Source organism: Topomyia yanbarensis, chromosome 3 (assembly GCF_030247195.1).
Source record: "Topomyia yanbarensis strain Yona2022 chromosome 3, ASM3024719v1, whole genome shotgun sequence".
Taxonomy (NCBI): Eukaryota; Metazoa; Arthropoda; class Insecta; order Diptera; family Culicidae; genus Topomyia; species Topomyia yanbarensis.
This window is the reverse complement of record NC_080672.1, coordinates 87,102,500-87,129,966: the sequence shown is the minus strand read 5'-3', so window position 1 is coordinate 87,129,966 and position 27,467 is coordinate 87,102,500. Positions and strand designations below refer to the sequence as shown.

The window sequence follows — 27,467 nt, the reverse complement described above, 5'->3', positions numbered from 1 at the left end:
CGTATGTCCCAGCCGCTTCTAGTTTTCGTATTTCACTCTCACTTGAGAGCTATCCCGATCAGAAGATCATGCGAAGAACCCAAAAAAATTACCAACCATTTATACATCTTATATGCTTATGATGTTATTGTAACAACTAAGGAGACTGAATTTACAACACAGTTTAGAATGAAGGTTGTGCTTTGCTCCGACTTTTTTGAAAAATCCGACCAATATTTAAAAAGAATTTGTTTAACCAATTTATTTATTTGATAGGCACGAATGCATTAACTTGACGGTCCAATTTTTGTTTTCATTTTAAATGTTTTAAAGCTAGAAGAAAACAATTTTGGTATGTTTATTTTTGTATATGATCCAAGATTCCACGAATCTCTTCGTTCATGGATGTATCGAAGAATACAGATGAATCGGAAGTATCTAAGAAACGGACATGGTTTTGGCATCATACGAGAAGAGATTGAGACTCCGTACCATGTAGTCGAAATACATATACTCAAAACGCGACCCGTATGATTTACATGCAAATAAGCTTGATTTTAATGCGTAATATGTATGCGTTCAAGTGTTATTGATCCGGGACAAAAATGGATTATGCTGTTATTACACCGTAGAAACTTACACAATCCCACAGTTAGAAATGTATTGATGAATTCAACGTTATCAGAGTATTTATTTTTTTTCAAAAGTTGCCCTACTGGAGCTGTTCTCGGAAGGACTCCCTGTCACAATCACTCACTACAATTACAGACGAGACAGGCAATGTCACCCCCTAAAACGCTGCTTAAGACCAGCGGGCCGCGATTCTCAATGTGATATTCATTATACGGTTCAGATATGTGCGGGCATAGGGATTTCGCGAGCGCGTGTATCATCGCGAAGGACTCGAGCGTTTGTAGGTTAACGAATGCAATCGTTAACGAATGCATGTGACTTCGCGTGTATAAATTCGATTTTGTAACCGTGTGGCCATTCACACTTTCGCATGCGTTCTTAAATGGTCACGCGGCCCGTCATTCTGATATGACGTAGCATTATATGGGGGAGTTTTGTATTTTGTGATGGTGTGTGACGACAGGGGGTAGGGGATCATGTCATGCTACCTAGCCTTAAAGGGGAATAACTAACATCGTTTTTTATTTTTTTTAATTTTATGGGGACAAGGGGGAGAGGGGGGCGGAGAATTACTGTCAAGCTACGTAATTACCAGGGGGGGGGGGGGGGGGTATTTAGAGGTTTGTGACGAAATGCTACGATGGGGGAGGGGGGTGTTTAAAATCACTCAAAAAATGCTACGTTATTTATGGATCGTCCCATAGCTAAACCGTTCACTTAGTCACCGAGGTGTTCTCCTGCTTGCGAGATCGTGGGCGTAGGTGTGCGTGGATGATCGAGAAGAACTCGAGTATTTGTATGTAGACGTTTTTGTCGCGTGTGCTAGCGTGTATGTAACTTCGCGTTTATACATTATTTTTTATAAACGTGTGATCATTGGCATGTTCACATGTTCTTGAATGATTGCATGCGAACCGTGAATATATTTAATTTTTAATGCATGGTTTAGATTCTAGAAGAACGACTTCTCCCATTTCACTATAGTTCATGTCTAGTTTTTTTGTATTGGTCCAACTGAAGGCATGAGATTAGGCTGCTAGGATCGAGGGTAGAGATTGCCGGACGTGACAGATTCATGATTGCGCGAGCGGTGGGTTGATGTTTGAGACCGCGTTAATAATTTATATGTGCTAAAACGTTCACTTAATTACCGTGATTTTTTAATGTTGGCGAGATCACAGGCGTTCGCGTTTGCGATCAGATTTGTGTTATCGCGAAGACCACGTTTGTACGTTTGGAATGAGAGAGATTGTTAGTGTATATGAGAGAATAAGTAATTTATTGTTTAGAGAGTGTTAGCATGGATCTAAATTAAAATATACGATAAAAGAAAAAATAACATGAGAAATGAAGAAAAAAGGAAAAAAATAATTAGAAGCGAAATTGATCGATATTATTTTTGGTACACACAAGTAGTGGAAAAGCAAAATACTACAAATACAAAAAAAAACAGACTAATGAAGTAGAAGAAGAGAACACATGTAACATGCAATCAAACTACTTGAATAATGTCAGCAAATGATACTTTTTTACCGTCAACAACAATTTCGTTTTAAGAAATGAACGATTCACGTGCGTCGGTAAATTAATCGTACCTTGATTTATCCAATCCGATCTTCTCGAATGCACGAATCGAACACCGGTAAAAAGTGAATAACGAATCCCAAGAAAGATTACCCATTATTCTATCATATACGCCAATTCTGCATCCATTCCCTGACCCATCTGTCACAAATATGACTAGAACATAACAATTGTAAACTAGTGCTAAAAATTACAATTGAAAAAGCAGACCAATAAATCGCCGTGCTCACAAACACTGCCATTAAGCTGTTGAACAATGTCTGCAAACACAACCCATAGAAAAAGTCAATCCAGGCTGTTGGCTGACCGTTAGTTTGGGCTGATGCAAAGTATGAAAAAACACAAAACATAAAAAAGACCCATAAGCCTTCTCGGTCTCCTCGGTGCACCACTATTTAAAACTGATGAACAAATATGCTTGATGTTGTTTGCAATGCCGTCACCTTTCTATATGAAAAAGGCAAGAAGGTGAAAATTTTTACTGAACGGAATTACACCAGGAATACCACCATGTTTGCATGCACATGGTGTAATTCCGTTCAGTACATTGAAAGTTGCTAAACTTCATAAACTCTCCCTTTTGTTCCTTTCAACATTTTGAAAAGGTTGGAATGTTAGTCGTTACGACAAAAAAGGGAAAAAATAAAAAAGAGATCCTAATTCGCTGCTGGCGACGCTAGTATTAATAGGAAAAGGGAGATTTGAGTGCCTTTTTGAATTCACCTTGCTCATTCACGGTAATGCACCACTTTCGGAGCGATTCGGTACAACACTGAGTTTATGGGTTGGTAGAATGATGTTGATGTCGTGGTCTGAGCTAGTTGGTTTGCATGACAAAGTTTTGTGCTCACTGTGGGCATTTGTGATACGTGCTACATTGACTTCGGCACAGGGGATTTATGAGAATGAGTTGAGCGAGAACCAGCAATGCCAGATTGTCGCAACGTCAATTCCGTAGATTTGCCCTGCACGAAAAAAAAACAAAAGAACACCATTTTGGGATTGTGTGGCAAAATCCAATTTCGAGTTAAATGCACTGGTATTATGGGCCGGAAAGGAGGGAAAAAACTATTGGATTAAATATCAGTTCGTTTTGTTTCACTGAATTGTACGCTGTCTTGAAATCCACAAACAGATAACGAGTCTATAATTCGTTTATCCGAAATTTATCTAAAATATGTCAAACATCTGGCCCGGCGTTGATCATCTGCTTTTGCTTTCGCCGTCGAGAGATTCAGCAAACTTGTGTCTTGTTAATCTTATTCAGTCCCTTCCTTATTGTATGTGTGCTTTCTCTGATTGTTTGTCCGTTCATTAATAAACGCTTTTCCTTCTTGTGTAATTGATGGCTTTACCAAACATCCATGCGTCGTTGTCCTTATTGGTAAAGCTTTCCTCTGACTCTGCGAGTACATTTTCATCGTACCCTCATTTCTTTCTTTGAAGTAGCTCACCACATCGCTCCCTGTTCGACTTGTAGCCGCTGCAAGCATTCGGCTTTTACATAGATAGAAAACTTTCCGTCTTGCAATATGCAAGTTCAGGAAGCGTACCAATTAACATGTGAATTATTCGCCTTTCCCTAGGTCATTTCTCTTTCATTAACTGCTGAGGAATTCCACGAAGATCCGTCCGAAAATCTTTAAAATCGTGATCGACCATCTTAGATTCCAATGAAACTTTACACGTTTCACCGTCATGCAAGACTAAATATTTTCCACAGGTAATAAGATTATTTTGACTCAAGAGCAACTTTTCAAAAGGGCGTAAACGTTTCTACGCGCATGAATTTCATTTTTTTTGTTCGATTACTGTATTTTATACAGCAAAACTATATGAGAACGAGTTACAGGGAATGAATACTTCTGTCTAAAAAAAATATACACTGAAAAAAATGTTGTCATTTTTCAAAAAAAAAAACAAAAATTTATGATAAAAATTTAAATTACGAAAAAACCCATTTTTTTAAATTTTTTATATTTTGTTACCAAAAACCTAAAGAGAAAAGAAACATTTTGAATGTGATTGCATGATGGAGAAAAAATCGGTAAAAAAGTTTTTCTAACAATAACTTCGAACATGTTTTTAAATTTCATACTAATAGACATACAAAATTATAATTCTATTACAAAATATAATTCTCAGCACCATTTAAAATCAAAATGCATTTAACAAAAATCTTCCAAAATGCGATAGTTTTCGAGATATTTGAAATTTTGCTCTTTCAAAAACAATTAATTCGTGTAATTATGCTCTTTTTAAAAGTTATTAACATTTTAAAGTTACATGAAAACAACCAACATATGATTCAGCTATATAGTTTAATCAACAGACCCTATGGTTGAAATATATTTTGGTTGCTTTCATGTAACTTTCAAATGGTTTACAATATCGCCTTGATGTCAAAGAGAAAGTTGCACGAAAGTTTACGGGCCTTTTGAAAAACCTATTATTGTTGATGGAGAAACGCGACTAACTTATGGAAAGGTCGTAATAAAACAAAATAATTGTGTTGTTAAAACAAAAGTTAAAATATCTCGAATATTTTAGAAAATTTTTGTTAAGAGCATTTCGATTTAAAATGGAGTTTAGAATCATATTCAAAAAGAAAATTGTATTTTTGACTGCAAATAGTAAGAATTATAAAAAAATGTCAAAAGTTATTGTTGGGAAAACTTTTTTATTGAAAGCTTCTCCGTGATCCAAATACATTAAAAAGGTTGCTTTTACGTCTTTAAAACGATAAACATTAAATTTTTGACATTTTTTGATGGGGTAACGCGAATAACTTTTAAAAAGAGCATAATTACACGAATTAATTGTTTTTGAAGTAGCAAAATTATAAATATCTCGAAAACTATCGCATTTTGGAAGATTTTTGTTAAATGCATTTTGATTTTAAATGGTGCTTAGAATTATATTCTGTAATAAAATTACAATTTTGTATGTCAATTAGTATGAAATTTAAAAACATGTACGAAGCTATTGTTAGAAAAACTTTTTTACCGATTTTTTCTCCATCATGTAATCACAATCAAAATGTTTCTTTTCTCTTTAGGTTTTTGGTAACAAAATATAAAAAATTTCAAAAAATGGGTTTTTTCGCAATTTAAATTTTTATCATAAATTTTAGTTTTTTTGAAAAATGACACATTTTTTTCAGTGCATATTTTTTCGGATAGAAGTATTCATTCCCTGTAACTTGTCCTCAGATAGTTTTGCTGTATAAAATACAGTAATCGAACAAAAAAAATTTGAAATTCATGCACGTAGAAACGTTTACGCCCTTTTGAAAAATTACTCTTGTATCAAAATATTCCAATTGCCAGAGAATATCATGGAGATTCATACAGCGAACACACCTGCAAAGTTTCGTTCGAATCGACGATGGTCATATTTTGCGGTCGGCCGGTTTCTCATGGAATCCCTCTGACTGCGAACTGTGTTCTTCCAATAACGGTTTGTCCGTAATTTCCCTTCAAAAAGAATTTTGACGATTGGCTTATACGCCCCAAATCAAATGATTGTCGAAGTCTTTTTTAGCTGTGTTTATTTAATAATATTCCGTGTCCAATAAGATTTATATACATTTGTTCTCCATCGGTCTCTGCCCGCACCGCCTATCACGGACACCAAAGAGGCGAGTCAGCCATATGGACCCTCAGCCTATTTTCAACTATCGAGGTTTATGATAGGTTTCATCATCCTGTAGAATGCAATCAACTTTCGTCAGCATTTTCATGTACAGCTCCGGGATCGTTCTTTAGTCAACTTATTTTTTTTTTTTTCGTCAAGATTTGGAGTCGCCATCTACTTGTAAGTCGTCAAACTGGCACGTTTTTCAGCACGTTGCATGGCTGTAGATGACACTCTCAGCTTGCTCGCGACACTTGAAACAGCTGGCCACTCTTTTAGTTGTTTTTGCGGCCTCCGGTTTTCGATTTTCCCCCGATTTAGTCTTCCTGACTGTCGACAAACATTTTTCGAACACTTTTACATTCAACAATTTTGTCAATTCGACGTGCAAGCAGTTCTGATTTTCGCGATGCACGAGCAAAATTTTGCTTCACAACTGAAGAATAAATGTAAAAATCAAACAGTAGATATGATGCTACATACATACATTTTCAAAATGAGGGGTGTGCAGTAGGGTGGGACAAAAAATAGAATCCTGCTCCGAGAAGCTTTTTGGGTACTTTTTGGGTCCTGAAACAGCTGCGCATTTTTTTTTTCTAGCACCACTGTTGTTGGCTATCCAATTACATACAATTTTGTTTTGACCTGCTCTTATTGTATCTAAATCAATGATCTGAACTATTTGGTCACTTCACAAGAGTTTTGAGGGAGTGATCCTATGAAAATTGAAACTCAATCTTCAGAGTATCAGTTGATTTTTGTTTAATAACTCTTTCCCCAAGCATCAGATCGTTTCGCGGTCTTCGAGTCTGTGTTTTCTTGTTTACACAAGTCACTGTATTTTTAGGAGGTAGTTAACGACTCTTGGAAGCGGTATTTTGTAAAGTCGATTTCTCCACACGAAATCCCATGTAAACTTTAAACCGAGGGTGCAAAAATGTAGTTTCACCTACAGACACTTTATTCACAGACTTGCGGAGAGAAAACAGTAAAACTAGCAATTATTAATGTAAACTAGCATCACGGAAGATCCCCATAAGCTTTGCATGGACTTCCTTCTATACTTCCCCTCCCAAAACCCTCATGCTCGTTTGGCTGCAACCTTTGACACTTCGCTAATCTGTGTATAAAGTGTCTGTAGTTTCACCAATCGAGTCTAGAATTTGCGCAGTTATTCTAGAACCCAAATGGAACCCAGAAAGTTGCTCGCAGCAAAATTTTATTTTTTTCATTTAACCGTGCCCCACTCTAGTGTACAGGTTATTTTAATACACAATGAAAAAATGCGTCAAGTTAAAGTTGACCGATTTTCGATCGTAACACCCTTTATTATTATTACTACCAGGTATGCGGATATATTAGACAAGTATAATTGAGATGCGTTCTGTTAATTTCGATTCCAGCAATAAGCAAACCCAACCAAACCAGGAAGACACGGTTATCACCCTATTCTGTGTAAAATACCTCATAACGGTTGCGATTTCATGCCTAATTGCAGGTAAACTTCTCATTACATTATTATCATTGCCGCTCATTTCCCTTAATATCCGCGCACACATAATTTACTGCGTTGAACTAACAAATTCGACCCATTTCCCTGACGGTTCCGAGAGCTGAAACTTTCGCTCAAACAGATGACAAATGTAGCAACCTTCCCTTCGTGTTATTTTTCCCAGCCCAAGCCGAGCGTATAGGACGACGAGATGTTCATGGCAAATTGGAGCACTAAACCTAATCTCCTAGCATATCTCCACGCCGTCCATACCCTATGCTGGACTGGACCAAGATCTCGCTCATATTTATCACCCATAACGTCAAAAAGTTTAATTGCTCATTCGACACAAGAAACCCGCTCCTGCTCCTGCTGCCAGACGGGGTGAGCTTTCTCGTTTTACACACGCACAACACAACACAACACAGCACCACACAGCCAAGACAGAGCTGAGCTGAGCGGGTGAATCCGGTTCCCGAACACGATTTGACATTTTCACTCTCCCTTCGGCCATCAGGTCCAATAAGGCGCGTCGGGAAATGGATTGGCTCCTCCGGTTGTCAGCTTGTCGGTTTGGCTGGAACGCGCAGGGTTGAAGTGGGCGTTTAGGGGGACTTCAGAGCTACGAAAACTTTTTTCAAGCTGTCAAAACATTTGATCACTTTTACAATGATATTCGGCAACTACTACCCAGTCACCGTGACAAGCAGAGACTTAGCAAAAGTTGAGCAAAGCGAAATTGATTCTGGCAGAGTTTCTGCCAGTATTTTGGGCGATTTGTGCAAAAATTCTGGCAAAAAATTCGCTAAAATGCAACAACTGTTTCTGACAGAAGCGGTTAAACTAACCGATGATGTTCACTTTTAGCCAGAATCTAGCCAGGAATGTACGGCCACGATTTCTGTACGCTTCCTGCCACAACTTTGTCATATGCTTTGCTTGATTCGTGCTGAAATTCTACCAGGTAGAAATTGCCAGGATCTTTGCACGGTTCCTGTCACAATTTGCCAGAAAACCCGAGCGAAACCGAGTTCGCCCTAGTTCAGCTAACCCGACAGGGTGCGCGCAAAAATTTGGCAGGGCTGCTAAACCAAGACTGACAGAAATCTGGCAGAACGGTCTCTGTCAGAAAATTGTTGACTCGGTACTCTTACCGTTTTAAGCTCCAGTCGAACAACACCATCCATTACATCCGCAAGCAAACTTCAAAACAATGAGACATTTAACTTATCATTAACCTTACAAGCTAAAGACCACTTATTTGCTTTCGTTTGATATTTGTGTTCCCAAAAATAATTAGATGTGGCTGTTGCTGGTGCCATGTTGGATGCGATAGGGATTTTAGAGCATTTATCTCTAAATGGCGCTTGGTCCTCTTTGGCTTAACACAGGCCATATGAGCACAAAATCAATAACTGCATTAGTTATGAAATTTGCATTTTGACTTCGACTCATCAGAATCCGACACTAACTTAGTGACAGAACTAAGCTAGGGCCAGATTGACGCTAGCTCCAAAAAACGAATTCAATCCGGCGCTAGCTTAGTCCTGTGACTAAGTTTGTGTCGGATTCTGATGAGACGAAATCGAAACGCAAATTCCATAACTAAATTAAATATAGGTATTGTGCTCTTGACGCGCAAAAATGATTTTAAACAATTTTCTTCTTAATGTAAAAAATTGTTTTACCTAATTTTTTCTCCAAAAAGTAGAAATATAGCATAGTACAAGTTTTTATTATATTATCTTTTCCATTTAATATACATTTCTTGTAAATCAATAATAGATTTATTGTGTCAATTAAGCTCATGCATTGATCCAAGTTAAATTAATGAGTTCATAAAAACATAGGTAATGAAACAATTTCCAATATAAGTCACCCCCGGAAATTCAACCCCGTTTCTAGTGGGAGTCCAGCTGCAGTACCTTTTACATACTTGTTGGCGCGCGAAGGAGTCCCATGTGCGCAACACCACGTCAGTCTTCCACCCGAATACACCTCATTTGCCTTTACTTGGCACGGCGCGGTGGTATGCAGTATCGGCAATGGGTACGGGGTGCGGTCCTGGGGACAACATGCTGATTTGCGTGATCATTTCGTGTAAATCGTCCGCAGCTCAATGCCACAGCCAGTCGCGGTGGTCGGTCGGTTGGTCGTAGGGAAGGAAGCCTACCCGGAGTTGCAACCAGAGCGAGAGTGATTATTATTATTATTAATATTATTATTCTTAGTGGTGTCGTATCGCGTTATTGGGATAGGCTCTCGAAACCGGCTGACTTAAAGTGTCGTGTCCTCAAAAAAAAAATAAAGCGTTCACCTACTCGGAACCTGACAGCGAAAATCAGGCTGCCTTCGTTTTCTACACGAGCTTCGGAATGAAACCGAGATGGTCCATATAAAAGTCATAGCACCTTTTTTGCATCTTCGGTTCTGCGCGTATGGGTGCTCGTGTGGCGAAGAATCAGCCTCCGCGCGGAATGTACGCAAAAGTCAAGTTTGGTGCTGATTGTGGAACAGTGCAGCTTAGCTGTCAGCAATTAAGTCATTTGTTTGCTATAAAGATTTACTGTGGCTTGGTCCGTTCCTTCTAGCTCGTTGTACCTGCGTTGAAGAACAACAAAAGCCACAGAGCAAGTACCCTTCTGTGAGTGTATTACTTGAGTCCAAGTATCACGCAAGATCTTGAAAAATCTACCGAAAGTGGTTTATTGATCAATGGAGGTGTAGCACACACGGTTGGTATTTTGATCGAGTGGATTTGGATAGATTACAGTTGATAGGGCATGTCGAGTCTCGTTCTTAATTTTATATTTTACTGTAACAAAGAATTATCTTTCTGTACGACAAGATGGAGTTGAAAACTGTCTCCACATGACTCGTACGATTTTCATGCATTTTCTATATCGAAATCAATATAATGCGCATTATGCATAATTTGCTCCGCGCCTTAACGTTGCTTGAGTGCATAGCTCAAATTATATTCCGTGACAATTATTTGTATTTCTAGCCAAACATGTCAAATAGGCCTAAGTGAAAATGACAGTTTCTCTTTGTTTACTTTCTCTTTCGCTAATAACTCGTCCGTTTATACGTTTGTTAATTAACTCTTAGGATAATATGCTAGTCGAAATCAGCGTTTTTCAGTATATCCTGAAACAATATTGAAAAGTTTTATGCTGACGCCGTAATAATCGAAAGAGAAAGTAAACAAAGAGAGGCTCTCATTTGCACCATTTGGACCATTTGACATATTTATCGAGATTTGGTAATTAAAAACTAGGCTTTGCATCTCTCTTTCAGCATTGCCTCGATTTGCTGGTTGACAGCAACGATCGAACGTGTTAATGCTATCCAACTATTTGTAGCAACATCTGAAGAAACTCAATTTACATTCGTCAGTTCTGAGACGACTGAGATCCTTGGGGAATGAAAATTGGCAGAGGGGGAGGATATGAAAGGTTAAACGATCTTAAAATGTAACTTGTTACTGTGTTTTAATTGCCGCAATGTTCTACTGTATCGATTTTGTTGGCTATTTTCGACAAATTTGAGACTAAGAGAAACGAAAGGAATGAAATTGAAAGACGGATAGGTATTCTAGAGCGAATCAGTTATAAACTTAGAACGGAAAACTAGGACTAGGCAGGCTCATATGGACATGATCGAAAGGAAATGTGAAGAATTCTTTGCCTTGTGCTGAGTAGGAGTTGGGCGTTGCACCCAAGTCTACCGCATGGTCTATGGTAGAACATAACTCATCATCATGTTTTACCGCCGACACCGGTGATCCTGTAAATGTAAATAGAAAATCTTTTTTAATTAATAATTTTAAACGACAATTTTGAGCTGCATCTGCTACCTTCTCATTTTGCTTACAACAAAAGCTAAAAACTGCTCCACCGCTACCAGCAAATAAATCAATCCATGTGTCGCTTTATCTGCACAGTAGAAGCAAAATATGATGTTCAGCTACTGTGTCGAAAAAAATGAATGACGATTACAAGCAGAAAGTGGCCTATTGTGGTCAAAATGTATTCCTATTTACTTTTCGAGACGTTCCTTAAGATCTATTGTTAAAAGTATAAATGGAGCTAAAGATAGCCATTGATAACACTGATAATATATATTCGTAAATATAATAAAATCGATCATGCAATGCACGAATTCATTCGTCGTTTTCTGCAACGAAGTGTTTTCGTGCATTCTAAATAGTAGGTTTCGTTCTTTTCATAAACAAGAATGGTCGCTTGATGAACGAAAGCTTTCGTAAATTTTACACATTTAATGTACACTGCACGAATGTTATCGTTGATAACGACATTATTTTTCTTGAATGAAACGAAATGTTTCGTTTATTCTAATAAACGTTTATGTATATTACAAGCGATTTCGTTGGTCGCATTCGATCTTTTAGGATCAATGTTTGACAGCACCGATTTTTTATTAATTAAAGGGATCAATCTGGCAAATTCGATTCTATTTCAACCTGTTCATCATTATTGAGGACTAGAAAGATTATAGTGTGAAGAAATGGACGCTTGATGAACAAAAGTTTTAGTAAATTTTACCTATCTAGTGTACATGGCACGAATTTTATCGTTGATAACGACATTATTTTTCGTGAATCAAACGAAATGAATCGTTTATTTCAATAAATGTTTGTGTATATTACGAACGATTTCGTTGGTCGCACGAATTCATTTCGTTCATATTAGAAAAGTTTTCGTATTTATTTTCCTCTTATTTTTGAATTCGATCTTCTAGGATCGATGTTTGAAAACACCGATTTTTTTAATTAAAAAAACAGATCTGGCAAAATCGATTTTATTGTAGTATGAAGAAATTGCCGCTTGATAAACGAAAGTTTTCATAAATTTTACTTATTTAGTGTACATGGCACGAATGTTGTCGTTGGAATGCAGTCAAGCTGGAAAAATGTCGAGAAAATATTCAATATCCATATATTTTGCCGAATATCTACAATGACATTTGGATCATTCGTTATCGAGCACTCAGTCGAGAGTCTTTTGTTGTCGGTCCGTACACTCTATAGCGACAAATAGTGTTAATCCGCGTTCAAGGTTATTCGCACACTCTACGCCTAGTCGAGGTTTCAGTATTTTTCCCTTCTTTTGTGTTTCTGTTTCTGAATACCGTTAACCAGTTAGTGACCAGTGAAGCAACGTTCTTCTAGTAAGCCGTCTGGATACCGTTACATACACAAGCTAAATATTAGTTTACGTTTGCCCTTCTTGGTTCTCTTACCAACTTGCACCGGGCAATAGGCCCGTGTAAAAATGACTTCCCCTGACGGCGTGGTGAGATGGACGTCGAAACAAAATCGGCTCCCCGGCTCAAAGTATATCCAAGCTCGGCCACCGGGCCATTCGTGATCTTCTTTCGGACCAAAGATAAAAAGTGATTGAATCTGTTGCAGTTTTCTCGAGTTCTGACGGATCGGTTTCGGCCGTGACAGAAATATCGAAAATTCGCCCTGATAAGCTTCGGGTGGTTGTTAACAGTTTGACTCAGACAAACGATATTGCTGGCTACGAGCCCTTTACGAAGGAGTACAGGGTGTATATTCCAGCTAGCAGGGTTGAAGTCAGTGGGGTCGGTTCAGATTCGAGTCTGAATTGCGAGGACCTGCTAAAATATGGGACTGGCTGTTTCAAAGACCCCATGCTTAAGTCAGTGAAGATACTGGAATGCAAACGTTTGCATTCAGCATCAATCGCAGCTGACGGCAAGAAAATATACATCAACTCAGACTCTTATCGGGTGACCTTCGCCGGCTCTGCCCTATCCAACTACCTTCTCTTTGACAAGGTTCGTCTACCTGTTCGCCTCTTTGTGCCGCGGGTCATGAACTGTACTAATTGCAAACAATTGGACACACAGCCTCCCATTGTAGCAATAAAGCCCGCTGTGGGAAATGCGGTGGGAATCATGCGGATGATTCCTATGGTAGAGATGTCGAAAAGTGTCTCTACTGTGGGGGAAACCCACATGATCTCCCTTCATGTCCCGCGTACAAACAGCGCGAGGAAAATCCTAAGCGTTCCCTTCAGGGACGCTCTAAGCGATCTTTTGCAGAAATGCTTAAGATAGCTACGCCACCTGTCTCTACGAACATCTTTACCAACTTGTCTACTGACGAAGGCGACTGTGATGAACCCCAGGAGGGAACATCTTCTTCTGTGCCTAGAAGTAGTAGAAAAAGGAAGAACATTTCCTCTTTCAAGCTTCGTCGTACAGGCCAGAAGGTGTCTCTTCATGGTCCCCCTAAAATAACTACTCAAGGAAGTACTGGTGCAAAACCGAAGCAAGTCGCTCCCGGTCTCAGTAACCTGAGCTCAGAAAAGGAGTTCCCAGCACTTCCAGGAACATCGAAAACCCCAAGTGTTCCCATATCTCTGCCAGAGAAAGAAAACAGTGCTGGCTTAATAAATTTCTCTGACATTGTGGACCGTATTCTTACAGCGTTAAACATTGCTGACCCCCTTAAAAGTATCTTGATATGCTTTCTCCCCGCAGTAAAAACATTTTTGATGCAGTTCACCTCCTTTCAGCGGTCGTATCCTTCGATGGCTAATTCATCGAACGAGGTCAAGGATTTAATCACTGTTCTACAGTGGAATTGCAGAAGCATTATCCCGAAAATCGATTCGTTTAAAATCTTACTAAATAATTTGAAATGCGATGCATTTGCCCTATGTGAGACATGGCTCACTTCAGAAATAACCCTACACTTTCACGATTTTAATATTATTCGCTTGGATCGAGAAGACTCTTACGGAGGAGTACTTTTGGGGATCAAAAAGTGCTATTCTTTCAATCGGATCGACCTCCCCTCGACACCAGGCATTGAAGTTGTCGCTTGCCAAACCAGAATTAAAGGCAAAGACCTTTGTATTGCTTCCACCTACATCCCCCCTAGAGCCTCAGTTAGCCACCGACGGCTTTTCGATATTGCGAAACTCCTCCCCGCACCGAGGCTAGTTTTAGGTGACTTCAACTCCCACGGCACGGCATGGGGTTGCCTTTATGACGACAATCGATCTACCCTACTCCATGAGCTTTGCGACAACTTCAATATGACTATCTTGAATACGGGTGAAATGACACGGATTCCTGCCCCTCCAGCGCGACCGATCGCCTTAGATCTATCCCTCTGCTCGACATCGCTGCGGTTAGATTGCATGTGGAAGGTAGTCTCTGATCCCCACGGCAGCGACCATCTGCCAATCGTAATTAATATTGCTAACGGTTCAGGGCCACCGAATACAATCAATGTTTCGTATGACCTCACACGAAATATTGATTGGAAGAGCTACGCGTACGCGATATCCGACAAAATCGAGTGCACTCAAGAGCATCCTCCAGAGGAAGAGTACGGGTTCCTGGCTGGCTTGATTCTCGATACCGCGATTCAAGCTCAGACTAAACGCGTACCAGACGCGAACTCACGCGGGCGTCCTCCCAATCCATGGTGGGACAAAGAGTGCTAAGACGTGTACGCGGAGAAGGCCGCTGCGTATAAGACCTACCGGGACGACGGGCTGCCAGCTAGCTACCGACAGTACGCGATGGCGGAAACGCGCATGAAGAGTTTGATAAAAACCAAAAAACGTAGCTACTGGCGCCGGTTCGTCGACGGACTAACGAGAGAAACATCGATGAGCACTCTTTGGAGTACGGCCCGGCGCTTACGAAACCGAAACAGTACCAATGAGAGCGTGGAATATTTAAACCGTTGGATATTCGATTTTGCCAAGAAGGTTTGTCCGGATTCCGCCCCGGCACAGAAGATCTACCGCGCCGCGTCCCCTCACAATAACGCGAACGAAACACCGTTTTCGATGGTGGAGTTCTCACTTGCTCTCTTATCATGTAACAATATAGCCCCAGGGCCAGACAGAATCAAATTTAACTTGTTAACCCTTTCATGCCCAACTTTTTTCTAGTGCACGTAGGATTTCAAAACTATTTTTCCTTGAAAACGGTTGGGTCACGAAACATGAAAAGCCTTTTTTCATAAAGATTGGTGCTTCCCTCACAGTGCTAGAAGCTGCTCAATTTTTACCTTTCAATGCTCAATGCAATTCTCCTAGAATATTTACAATAGTCCACTTACGTGGAAAACGTAGCCAAAGATACTCTAATTTGATAAGTTTTACCAGTTTTCAATAATATTGAATAATAACGAAGATATATGAAAAAATTATTTTTCATTGTCAACGTAAACTGTCCCTGGCAGCACTGCTCCATTGGAATCCAATCAGACTAATTGCAATAACTTCAGTTCTAGAGCTGATCCTGGTAATTGTTAGTACTCAAATGAAAGCCAATAGTCAGGTTCATTAGCCTTTCTTGGTTTTGTGAGCAAATCTTGCCTCAATCAAAAGTTATAGCTGTTTAAAAACGTTGTTGTCCACAAACAACATGGGCATGAATGGGTTAAAGAATCTGCCAGACTCTGCCAAGAGACGCTTGTTGAATTTATTTAATAAGTTTCTTGAGGGTAATATTGTCCCTCATGACTGGAGGCAAGTGAACGTCATCGCCATTCAAAAACCAGGAAAACGAGCCTCCGACCACAACTCGTATCGACCGATTGCGATGCTGTCCTGTATCCGAAAGTTGTTCGAGAAAATGATCTTGTTTCGCCTCGACAATTGGGTTGAAGCAAATGGCTTACTGTCAGATACACAATTTGGTTTCCGTAAAGGCAAAGGGACGAACGATTGTCTTGCGTTGCTCTCAACAGAAATTCAAATGCCCTATGCTAGCAAAGAGCAGATGGCATCAGTTTTCCTAGATATAAAGGGGGCTTTTGATTCAGTTTCTATCAAAATTCTTTCTGAGAAGCTGCACCAGCATGGTGTTTCACCGACTCTAAACAACTTTTTGCTAAACTTGCTGTCTGAAAAACATATGCATTTTTTGCATGGTGATTTATCGACATCACGAATTAGCTACATGGGTCTTCCCCAGGGCTCGTGTCTAAGCCCCCTTCTCTATAACTTTTACGTGAATGACATTGACGAATGTCTTGTCAATTCCTGCACGCTAAGGCAGCTTGCAGATGACGGTGTGGTCTCTATTACAGGTCCCAAAGACCATTGCAAGATACCTTGGACAATTTGTCTGCTTGGGCCCTCCAGCTAGGTATCGAGTTCTCCACGGAGAAAACTGAGCTAGTCGTATTTTCAAGGAAACGTGAACCAGCGCAACTACAGCTTCAATTAATGGGTCAAACTATTGCTCAGGTTTCAACTTTCAAATATCTCGGGGTCTGGTTCGACTCTAAAGGAACCTGGGGATGTCACATTAGGTATCTGAAACAGAAGTGCCAACAAAGGATCAATTTTCTCCGTACAATAACCGGAACATGGTGGGGTGCCCACCCAGGAGACCTGATCAGGCTGTACCAAACAACAATATTGTCGGTGATGGAGTACGGAAGTTTCTGTTTCCGCTCCGCTGCGAACATACATTTCATCAAACTAGAGCGAATCCAATATTGTTGTTTGCGTATTGCCTTGGGTTGCATGCACTCGACACATACGATGAGTTTACAAGTGCTGGCGGGCGTCCTTCCGCTGAAAAATCGATTTTAGGACCTCTCATATCGATTGCTCATCCGATGCGATATCTTGAACCCGTTAGTAATTGCAAATTGAAAGGCTTGTCGAGCTCAATTCTCAAACCCGATTTATGTCCTTGTACTTCGATTACATGGCACAAAATATCAATCCTCCTTCATACTATCCCAACCGTGTCAATCTCTTTCATGCTTCTGATTCAACTGTATTCTTCGACACATCCATGAAAGACGAGATTCGTGGAATCCCGGATCACATACGTCCGCAAGTGATCCCAAGCATCTTTCATAGTAAATTTCGAGAAGTCGACTGCAACAAGATGTTTTACACCGACGGGTCAAACCTCGACGGCTCCCCTGGCTTCGGTATATTCAATCAAAACCTCACCGCCTCATTAAAACTCAATGATCCTGCTTCAGTTTACGTCGCAGAACTTGATGCTATTCAGTATACCCTTGGGATCATTGATACTTTGCCCACCGATCATTACTTTATTGTTTCGGATAGCCTCAGCTCAATCGAGGCTCTCCGTTCAATGAAACCTAAAAAGCACATTTCATATTTTCTTGGGAAAATCTGGGAACGCCTGCGTGCTTTGCTGTAAGATCGTACAAGATTACCTTAGTTTGGGTTCCCTCGCATTCCCATTCCAGGTAATGAAGAAGCGGACTCTTTAGCTAAGGCGGGCGCTTTACAAGGTGACATATATAAAAGACCAATTAGCTTCAGCGAATTTTTCAGTATCACTCATCAGAGAACCCTCGAAAGTTGGCAAACTTCATGGAGCAATGGTGAACTGGGAAGGTGGCTACATTCGATAATCCCTAAGGTATCGACGAAACCTTGGTTCAGAGGGATGGATGTGGGTCGGGATTTCATTCGCGTGATGTCTCGGCTCATGTCCAATCACTACACGCTGGACGCACATCTCCGGCGTATTGGGCTCGTGGATAGCGGTATCTGCGCTTGTGGCAACGGTTATCACGAAATCGAACATGTTGTCTGGGCATGCGCCGAGTACTGTTCTGCCAGATCTCAACTATTCGATTCCCTTCGGGCCCGAGGAAGATCACCCAAACCCCTGCCGGTTCGAGATGTACTAGCAAGCCGCGATATTCTCTACATGTCCCTTATATGCACGTTCCTCAAAACCAGCAATATCCAAATTTAAATGCCCTATCTTTTCTCTTATCATTCCCAGAAGTGCCCTCTTCCGCCTACCGTCCCCAACGATGGTTTGATACGACTTCAAGACGAGACAAAACATCTGTCGAATGAACCAACAACATGAGATCTACAGTACAACATCACACGCGCAACGCGGTGTGTTTCCGATCCGTATCTGAGCCGTACTACGAAATTGTCTGGAGGAACCCCTGCAGGGCTCGAGGAAAACCGCCCGGCGCCCCAATACTTGATGCATCCGTTCGAATTTGTAATCCTGGCCGTTGAATCCTGATGCCGGAAACTGAAAGTTTATATCTCCCCCTCCCCCTCCCCCTGTCAGCCTTGCCCACCGTCTCTCCCATGTCTCTGATACACAGATGTATGACTTCACCCCCTTCTCCCCTTGAATATCTTCTCAACACTTATGTGCCCCCCTATCTTCTAGTTTTAGTTGATCAATATTTAATCTCGTTAAGAAATGCCCAACAGTACCACTACTTTAAAATAGCCCTAATTAATTCCCCCTAACCTTGAACCACTCTCTCTAGTTATTTCTAGTTAATAAGCTTGTAAAATGTTCCGCTTAGTTAATAATTATTTTCTCCAACAATCTCCCTTCTAAAAATCATAAAGTGAATTGCTATACAAAGAACACACAAAATGACCCGTCCCCCTGATCTTACGAATATTATATTATCCCCTCTTTTATATGTATAAGTTAGCTGTAAAGTTTTTTTTTAGTTTCATTATATAAAACAAAATAATATTGAAATGTGTAACCCCCTAGTTTCAAGAAATTCAAAATGTAAAACAATGAAAAAAGGGCACCTTTAAGCTAACGCATACGTGCCTTATCAAATAAACAAATTGAAAAAAATGACATTTGGATAGATAGACGATTTCTGGATGTACCGCTACATCATGTAACCTGTTAAGTATTAAGATCTGCTTCCAGCTGGAACTGCGGTTTCATTGAGCAGGATTGTATCGAGCAGAGTATTCATGAAGCATATGTGCAAACCATTTCAAAAGCGCAGCATTACATCTACATTGAAAATCAGTTCTTTATTAGTTTAGAGCTCGGTAATCCAACTGTGAAGAACCAGATTGCAGGGTACTTGTTGAAGCGAATAATGAGAGCCTTCCGCGAGAAAAAGGTGTTCCGGGTGTACGTAGTTATGCCACTTCTTCCAGGTTTCCAGGGTGACGTCGGGGGTGCTAGTGGAATCTCGTTACGGGCTATAACTCACTGGAACTATGCGTCTAAATGCAGGTTAATATGCCTTAAATTTCTCTGAAAATGTTCTTAAACCATAAGCCACTCTTTCAGAGGAAAGAACTCGATACTTTCTCGATTGAGCTCGGCCGGTATTAGGAATCCTTTTGAGTACATCTCCTTCCACAGTTTACGAACGCACTCTACACTGAACGGAGTGCTGGTAACTGAATTGATTTACGTCCACTCCAAACTACTGATTGCCGACGATAGAGTAGTTATCTGCGGATCGGCGAACATTAATGACCGGTCGCTGCTTGGAAAATGAGACTCGGAGGTGTGCGTTATGATAACCGTAAGTAGGCAACATCTTATAAGTGATAATTTCCAAACTTATTTGCTTTTAAACCATTTTCAGGATGAAAGCTTCGAAGAAGGTTGTATGAATGGTGAATCTTACCCATGTGGAGTGTACGCTGGGAAGCTGCGTAAATACTTGTTCAAAGAACACCTGGGTTTGCTGGAAACTAATGTCAATCGAAGCCCGTAGATTTAACCGATCCGGTAATCGATTCGTTCTGGAGCGGTAGCTGGCGCTGGACTTCTCGCAAGAATACACGTCTCTTTGATGAAATCTTCCTCTGTATACCGTCCGATAATGTGCAATCGTTTGTGATGTTGAAGAAGTTTCTTGAAGAGAAGAGCCTAACTCTAACAGACCCGGAGGGAATTCAGAAAGCGCTGCAGAGGATCGAAGGAAATTTGGTGGATTTTCCGCTAAAGTTTTTGTGCAACGAAGTGCTGACACCTCCTGGAACCAGCAAGGAAGGCATTATGCCGACCTACATGTGGACCTAAATGCGATCGTACTCTAATCAGTGTCTTTTGGCCGCTTGTTAGTGTTTATTATTTAGTTAGATTTTTGTTCATTTTAGTTAAGGAAAGTGACTACACCCTACCTAGAGGTAAAGGGTAAGTTCGTTAAAAGCATTCCTTCGAGAAACGTACAATTTTAGCTGTTTACCAATCAAGCACAATTAAAGTACTGTAGACAAACAGAAAATAAAGTTTGACTTTTTATTTTAGAGCCTATTTCTCTGTTATCCGATAGTAAAGATCCACTTCTTCATGATACCAACTTAATAGGGGCTTTTAACTAAGAAGTGAATAATAACCGGAGCTCAACTCTGTCAGTTTTTTTACTCTAAGCTATTGTGTTTGGATAAGGTTATGTTGGGTTCCAATCTGAATATTTCTGCTCATATTGAGTTCGGAATGAAGAAAGCGTTCATCAGTCCGGTTTGAACCTTCGTTCGATTCGGTTACACAACTTGATAGTTCCGTGGTGAACATCAATTTACTTCGACTCGCAGGCCTAGATCACTGATGGCGAATCATAGATTATTGGAGTGTATTGTCCACTATCGATAATTCCGGAAGTCCCGGGGTTCCGGGCAAATAGGGATCTTTAATTTGGAAAAAAAATGTGTCAGTTTTTCATATGTATTGATAGCGGGTGTCCTTACGAGAACATTCATATCATTTTTAAACCTTAATTGTTATTTTCTGATTTTTAAATTAAAAACCTGTTTTAATCCACCTAGTGGTGCAATTGTGCCTTTTATGTTTCGTGAATGAAACGAAATGTTTTGTTTATTTTAATAAACGTTTGTGTATATTACGAACAATCTCGTTGGTCGCACGAATTCATTTCGTTCATCTAAAAGAAGTTTTCGTATTAAGTAGCATATTATTTTGGCTTTGCTCTAACAGAGAAAGCTCAAACTCATTCATACAAAACCAACGAGCAGTTTGCGATGGCTCAACTGAATCCGTACTACTCCGGATTCTGGAACAACTGGAAGCGAAAGAGGTTCAGGAAATCTTCCTGAAACCGACAAACACGGATACGGCTACTAAATAGTCAGACCGAGACCGTCGTTATGATCAACAATTATCTGACGTATAGAGACAATATTGAAGCTTTTTGACGTTGACGGTTTGACGAATAATGCTCGTAAATATTATAAAGATATTCGTATATAACAGCGAACAATTCGTTTGCCGAATGAAGCTGTTTCGTTATAATCCAACGAAAGTCGTTTCGTGGTTTTCACGAAAAATTAGTAACAAAAAATAAATGTGTTTCAATAGAACTACGAACGATTCATGATATGTACGAAAAATTCGTATATTTTATGAAAATTTTCTGTACGAAACTAATGCCTAGCGATTTACGAATATATTCTATCAGTGTACACAATACAATTTCACCATGTTAGACATAGCGTGCTGATTATGTTCCAGACCATCAATGGAGCGGAAGCGTTTCTTTCGCGAAACGAAATATATCCGCACACTGTTAAAAATTCTAAATCCCTTCATGGGTTGGAAGTATTATTCCTGCTATTGTGGCACGTGCAGATTCTATTTTCCTTACCCCTAACCTTACCACTTTCCCAATCCTTGCCATCAGGGAAATTATGAAAAACAAAAAACGATTCATGGCAAGGCACAAATCTCCGATCTATATGGGGAATGTGCCTGATTCCTGAATACCCACAAATTAAAAAATTTGTAACTATGGCAATTTTACCCTATTTGGATACCGCAGAAAGAGAAGCTGTTGAAATTCACCTGTCTGGCACGCTATCTGTAGATGTGGCAATATAAGTCAACTGGAGTCCAATAGAAACCACGGACTCACGTGTTTCCCATGGCTGAAGAGATACTAACTCATACTGAACTGGAGGACTTAGGTTTAAAAGGGCCAGGCAGAAATACAAGCCTTGGGGCTCGACGCGGCTCTCGACGGCCCTGCTCTCATGGGAGGGGTTTGAACTCCCAAAACCCTCCTCTTGTGCACGGACCTGCAACCCAATAATTTTCACGCCCGGGGTTAGCCCCCCGAATTACGGAAATTCTCGTGAACTGAAAAGTAGTACATGTAATGATCTTATTTTTTCTAGACAACATGGGTCAATGAACTGGTAATAAAGTAATGTATTTTTACTTTAAAAACAATGTTAATTTGGAAATGCGCAAGTTCTTTCCATTTCCAGTAAAAATGCAAAATATGGGTTAGCCCCTTTTGGACGCCAACCATTCATTTGTGCTTCAGTCTTCCCAAAAGAGATAAATAATAGATAAATAAATATGCTCACGTTGAACTGCACGGGCGACAGCAAGTAAACAAACCGAATATCTTATGCACAATCCTAGAGAGGGCGTTAAATGTTGTTTTGTTAGCCATCGCAACAACCAAACTATGGTAGATGCGGTGTGAGAATATTTTCGTGTGACAAAATTATTTTGCTGTGAGTCTATTTGGGGGTAAAATTCGCAATATATTTTTAATAGTATGTTTTTTACATGTTCAATCAGAAATTGTTAACATCGAGACAATATTGTTTGCACCTAACCTTAGACAGAACGTCGCCACAGGCGCCATTTTGTTTTTTTTTTTCGTCATGAAAAAAATTGTAAATGATGACGAAAATATAAGATTTATATATTGTTGTTGATATAATGGATTGAATGTAGGTATAATCCGTAAACTCAAACAACATTGAAACCACCAACCTATTCGGTCTAAAATGAAGAGACAAAAAATAATGGTTTCCTTTGTTCTTCAGGCAATCCATATAAAATAAAAGTTACTGCTTTTGTCGTTCGCGTTGCGCTAACTCAAGTTGAAGCAGAAGCTGAGACTGAGTATCGTAACCATTGTTTCGGTGCTTAAAACAGATTATTTTTAGATCACTTCTTCATGCAGCAAAAAAATTAATAAATGGTTTTAAATGTGCAGTCAGCAGATACTTTAAATTAAAATAAAGATTGATATCATATCTTTTTGAATTTTCCTATCAAAGAATGACTATTGCCGTCAAAATCGCAAAGCTACGACGAACTTAAACCTGACATATTCCTTTTAGTTCTGGAGCATTGCACCAGAGCACTATCTAATCGAGAAACATTGGGCCATCGTCAAGGAGGATCGGAAAAAGACTCAAAAAACGGTTGGACTGCAAGAAGCAGTTTAATTTTCAAAAAGGCAAGCTAAAATTGCGACTTCAAGAAGAATCGCTCATAAGACCCAATGAAATCAAAAGCCTCTTTTTTGTCGTATTATCAGTGAGTGAATTGAAAGCCCGAAAACGCTCGATCATTTGTATTTCAAATTACAAGTTCACTGAAACTAGAGAACTGTAACTACCTGGGGCTCTGAGACCACTTGCCTTTTTGAGGCAAATACGAACGAAATGGGCGAAAATATAATATTTCTAAAACTAAAAGATTTCTATGTCCCAAAATATTGCATTAGTCACCAACCAATCAGAAACAAAAAAATCGGAATTCCTCAATCAACACATCACATTTATCGCAACAATATTTCCGAACAAGCACAGCAAAAAGTTGCTCCACAAATAATTTGAGTTATCTTATCGGTACCGACTAGTGGTGTGGTCATGTAAGCCTAATAGCCCTACCATTTGCCTCCTAACCAAAATGAGCTGGTGAAGTTCAATGCGAATAGGGTGCTGAATGTAAATATTATAGCCACGCCCTTATTGTCACCTTACCTATTCGTTCTAGAAGCTTCTGTTATCTCTGTTCAACGCTTTGGCTCAGATAGTGGGATGAAAGTTAGTGTGCTCAATGCGAATTTTCGCTTTTCCTAAATACGAATTCTCACGACATTTTTGTTATTATGCCATTCCTTAACAGCAAGGAAAATATATTGATACAGTTTTCATCATGGCTGAAATAAGCAAATCACCCTTTATTTTGATGGGTACCATGGGGCAGCTGTTCGTCAGTAGTACCTACTCATTGAAAAATGATAAGAGCAGACATGCCTGCTGCATCCGAAATAAAAAAAAAAGCAAACAAGCCTCTTCCACCGCTGATAATGATAAGCCCAGGCACTTACCTTGATTATTTTCGACCTTCTGCTCGCCGGAATAAGCCGCGACTGAAGTCATCTCGCCATCCGGAACATCTCCTGGAATTGCCTGTTCATTTCCAGCGATCACTGAAACACTAACGTTCGAATCTTCGATCTTTTGATCAACACTATCCTCCCGATCACTGTTGCTATCACCGCTGGTGCTTGAGCGTTCAATTCCAACAATGATTCTCTCATGAATCAGTTGTATTTGCTCTGAATTGTCACCGTCAAGCTGCGATTTGACCAGTTCTTCAAAATCACTATCCACACTATCCCCCACGGCTGCCAGAAGATCCATGTCTTCGTCACAAACATCCCCAATATTAGACTTTTTCTTCTCTTCCTTATTCCCCTCCTCTTTCAGATCTTCATTCGTCTGTTCCATTGACACGTGCCCTTCAACCGCCACCTCCAACGGGGGAATCCCCGACTTTAGAACCTCAACACCAGGATCCACCTCCATCGCCACAATTAATTCAGAAATGTTCGCACTGAAACTCTCGTTATCATCAACGAGGTCGTTCATCAACTGATCTAAACGCTTTTCGGCATCTCCCGGTGAAACAATCTGCTCGGTTCTGTTTGGTTCGGTGCGAGCTGTTGCTGCTGTTGGTAGTTCCGAAGCAACACCGTTCGCCTGCACGCCTGCGCTCTTATCAGCCGCAATGATAGTAGTACCTGGCTTGCTGCGCATTTCACCACTGGCAGCTGGTTCAGTTTCTCCCGCTTCGATGACATCACATTGTTTACTATTGATCGCTGCTTCTTGTACCGCCGTACCGGAGGACGGAAAGCTACGATTGGGTACCGGCGGTGGATTCCGAGACAATTGATGGGGTGGTGTGGGATTTACGAGTTCGGTTTGAGTCACCGGGAAGGAGTCAAAGTCGTCCGAAGGTAGCGAATCTGGGGTCATAGCCGGCGAGGTAGGACTATCTTCAGCCCAAAAGTGGGCATTCCGTTTGATTTTGGGCTCACGATGCTGATTGTTGTTGCTGTCGTTGAACAGAGTTTCCTCGGCCGTGTCGATGATGACAATGGGACTGGGGATAGAAAAATTGTCGTAAATATTATACTTCAATGATTAAACTTGTAATGTAAAACTATTTAACGTTTAAAAATTTCCATAAAACATGGTCAATTTTCATATAATTGGAAACTTTTTTCAACAGAAAATATTAATATTAACGAGAAAAATTTACTCCTTTTACTCATTTCGATTCTGAGTGATCATTCAATTGTATGTAGTAGATAAGGAACGAATATAGGCTGAATAGAAATGAAGGTATGTGGTGCGAGTTTCTAGCAGTTTTTTTCATAAAATTTCCATATCATACTATTTTTGAGATCTTGATGACAAATAGTGTATAGCGCATATAAAGATCTTAAAATTCTGAGATTTGTGAGATTTTTGGGCTGCGGTTGGCACAGTCACGTGAGCGACTGAAAATAAAAGTCGCAGAACATGCTTCGTAAAACCCGCTTCAAATATATTAGAATATAAAATAACGGATATATACTTCAAGCATCAAAATCGGACAGGGACTTTCCTTTGTAGTAATACTACGTGCACACTACGAGTTAAAACGTGTTTTAACGCTATCTTGATGGCATTTTTCTTGTTGCCAATTGTTATAACATGTTTTAACTCTGTAGTGTGAACATGGTATGAGAGTTGGATAAAAAAATCTTCAGTACAAAAACTGGAAAAAAATATATCCGATTCTTATAAAGCCGTTTTTGTTAGCCGACTTTTAATCTTGAACATCACGATATACGGATGCTCCTGCTAACGATTTATTTATTTTTAACCGATCCTTGCCGAGTTTTAAATGTGAACATTTTTTAAGCAGTTCTTATGCTGAAGCATCTCTGTCCGATTCTTACGCTTGATGTTTATTTCCGATATTTGTATTCGTATATATTTGAAACGGGTCAGTGGCGGATCCCGGGGGAGGGTCTTGGGGGTCCAGACCCCCCCCCCCCGAAATTGTTTAACTTCTTGAGAAATTTTAAAATAGTTTCTATTTTAAATTCATTCTAAATTCAAAATCATTCCAAACCAGATTCGACCACCAAAATTGATTTTAATTAGATGAGGGTATTACATATTACGTAGGGGAACTGTGGGTAAGACGGACAGGTTGGGTAAGACGGACACATGGTTATTATATAACATATATAGTTAAATTGAATTATATGAGTACTCTCTCTTCATGGATATCCTTGAATTATGAAGCACTCAGTAGGCCTTGAATATTGTTAAAAGCGAAAAATGTAAGTAAACATTGATAATCAGTAGTGCATCTTCGTGCGGATGTAATTTTTACGTATCTGATTTTAAGGTTTATCGAGGAAAAAATCAATTTTTTAGCGGATTTTTTCTTTTATTTCGAAAATGTAACTCTTAAATGAAATCTTCGTGGAAAATAACAGGTAAGTTCTTATACGAGTAAATAAGTACAAGCGTTTAAAAAATATGTGTACTGGTGGGGCAAGACGGCCTGTCTTGATTAATTCTATTGATTCATCCTTATATGAATGTCTCGCGTGTAGAAACGAAATTCTAGCAGTCAAACGTGGAGAACCATCCAGTTAGCTGAAGTCTCACATGTAGTAGACCGCAAGATGTACGTTAATGTGACCGAGGCTGAATACGAAATTCCTAGGACCTGGAAAAGGTAGAAGACTTTGTGCAGGTCCCATATTCTGGCTATGTGTAACCGAGGAACTGATGTTACCAATTGCGTATTTAATATGTAACTTTCCAGTTTTGTATAAATAATTTGTCTGATCATTGGAAGTGACTGTATAGCTCTCTTTATGACAACGGAAAAAATGATATTAGAAAATACATCATTTGCATCAACTTTAAATTGAACCCCAAAACGTTATTTTTCACCTCGAATTGAACATATATATTAAGAAAAACCACAAACTATCCAAAACATCCGTTAGAAACAGTAAATTTTAATATTTTGTATTGTGATCATCCTTTCGGCGACATGTCCGTGTTACCCCCACCATATGTCCGTTTCATCCGCAGTCTGGAAAAAGTTCAGATATTTCTTTGTTTTCTATTTCTTTCAAAAAAGATACTTGTTGATTTTTGTAACATAATCCCTCTGGGCACTCGAAAGCCAACATATGGAGCTACAACATAGAGTATTTCATGTTGAAAAAAACATGCTTTTACTATGT

At 39.7% G+C, this 27,467-nt stretch overlaps 2 protein-coding genes across 7 annotated transcripts in view; one reads left to right on the top strand and one right to left on the bottom strand.

Moving 5' to 3' along the window:
* Positions 1–27,467, bottom strand: part of LOC131689136 (uncharacterized) — a 537,510-nt gene that overhangs the window by 334,333 nt on the left and 175,710 nt on the right. For all 6 annotated transcript variants that reach the window (XM_058974004.1, XM_058973998.1, XM_058973999.1 and 3 more), the window contains one exon: positions 24,249–25,309. In XM_058974004.1, the coding sequence (XP_058829987.1) occupies positions 24,249–25,309 (1,061 nt within the window). The remainder of the gene's footprint in view (positions 1–24,248; positions 25,310–27,467) is intronic.
* Positions 19,000–19,665, top strand: LOC131689137 (phospholipase D1-like). Its single transcript, XM_058974005.1, has 2 exons — positions 19,000–19,372; positions 19,430–19,665. Exons 1-2 carry the CDS (start codon positions 19,233–19,235, stop codon positions 19,641–19,643), a joined length of 354 nt encoding a protein of 117 aa, XP_058829988.1. The 5' UTR covers positions 19,000–19,232; the 3' UTR covers positions 19,644–19,665.

Excerpts from the sequence above, each read along its gene's own strand:
- LOC131689137 (XM_058974005.1), top strand. The coding sequence starts at position 19,233 with ATGAGAGCCTTCCGCGAGAAAAAGGTGTTCCGGGTGTACGTAGTTATG. Across the intron at positions 19,373-19,429 it reads AACTATGCGTCTAAATGCAG|AGGAAAGAACTCGATACTTT; the intron begins GTTAATATGCCT and ends CCACTCTTTCAG.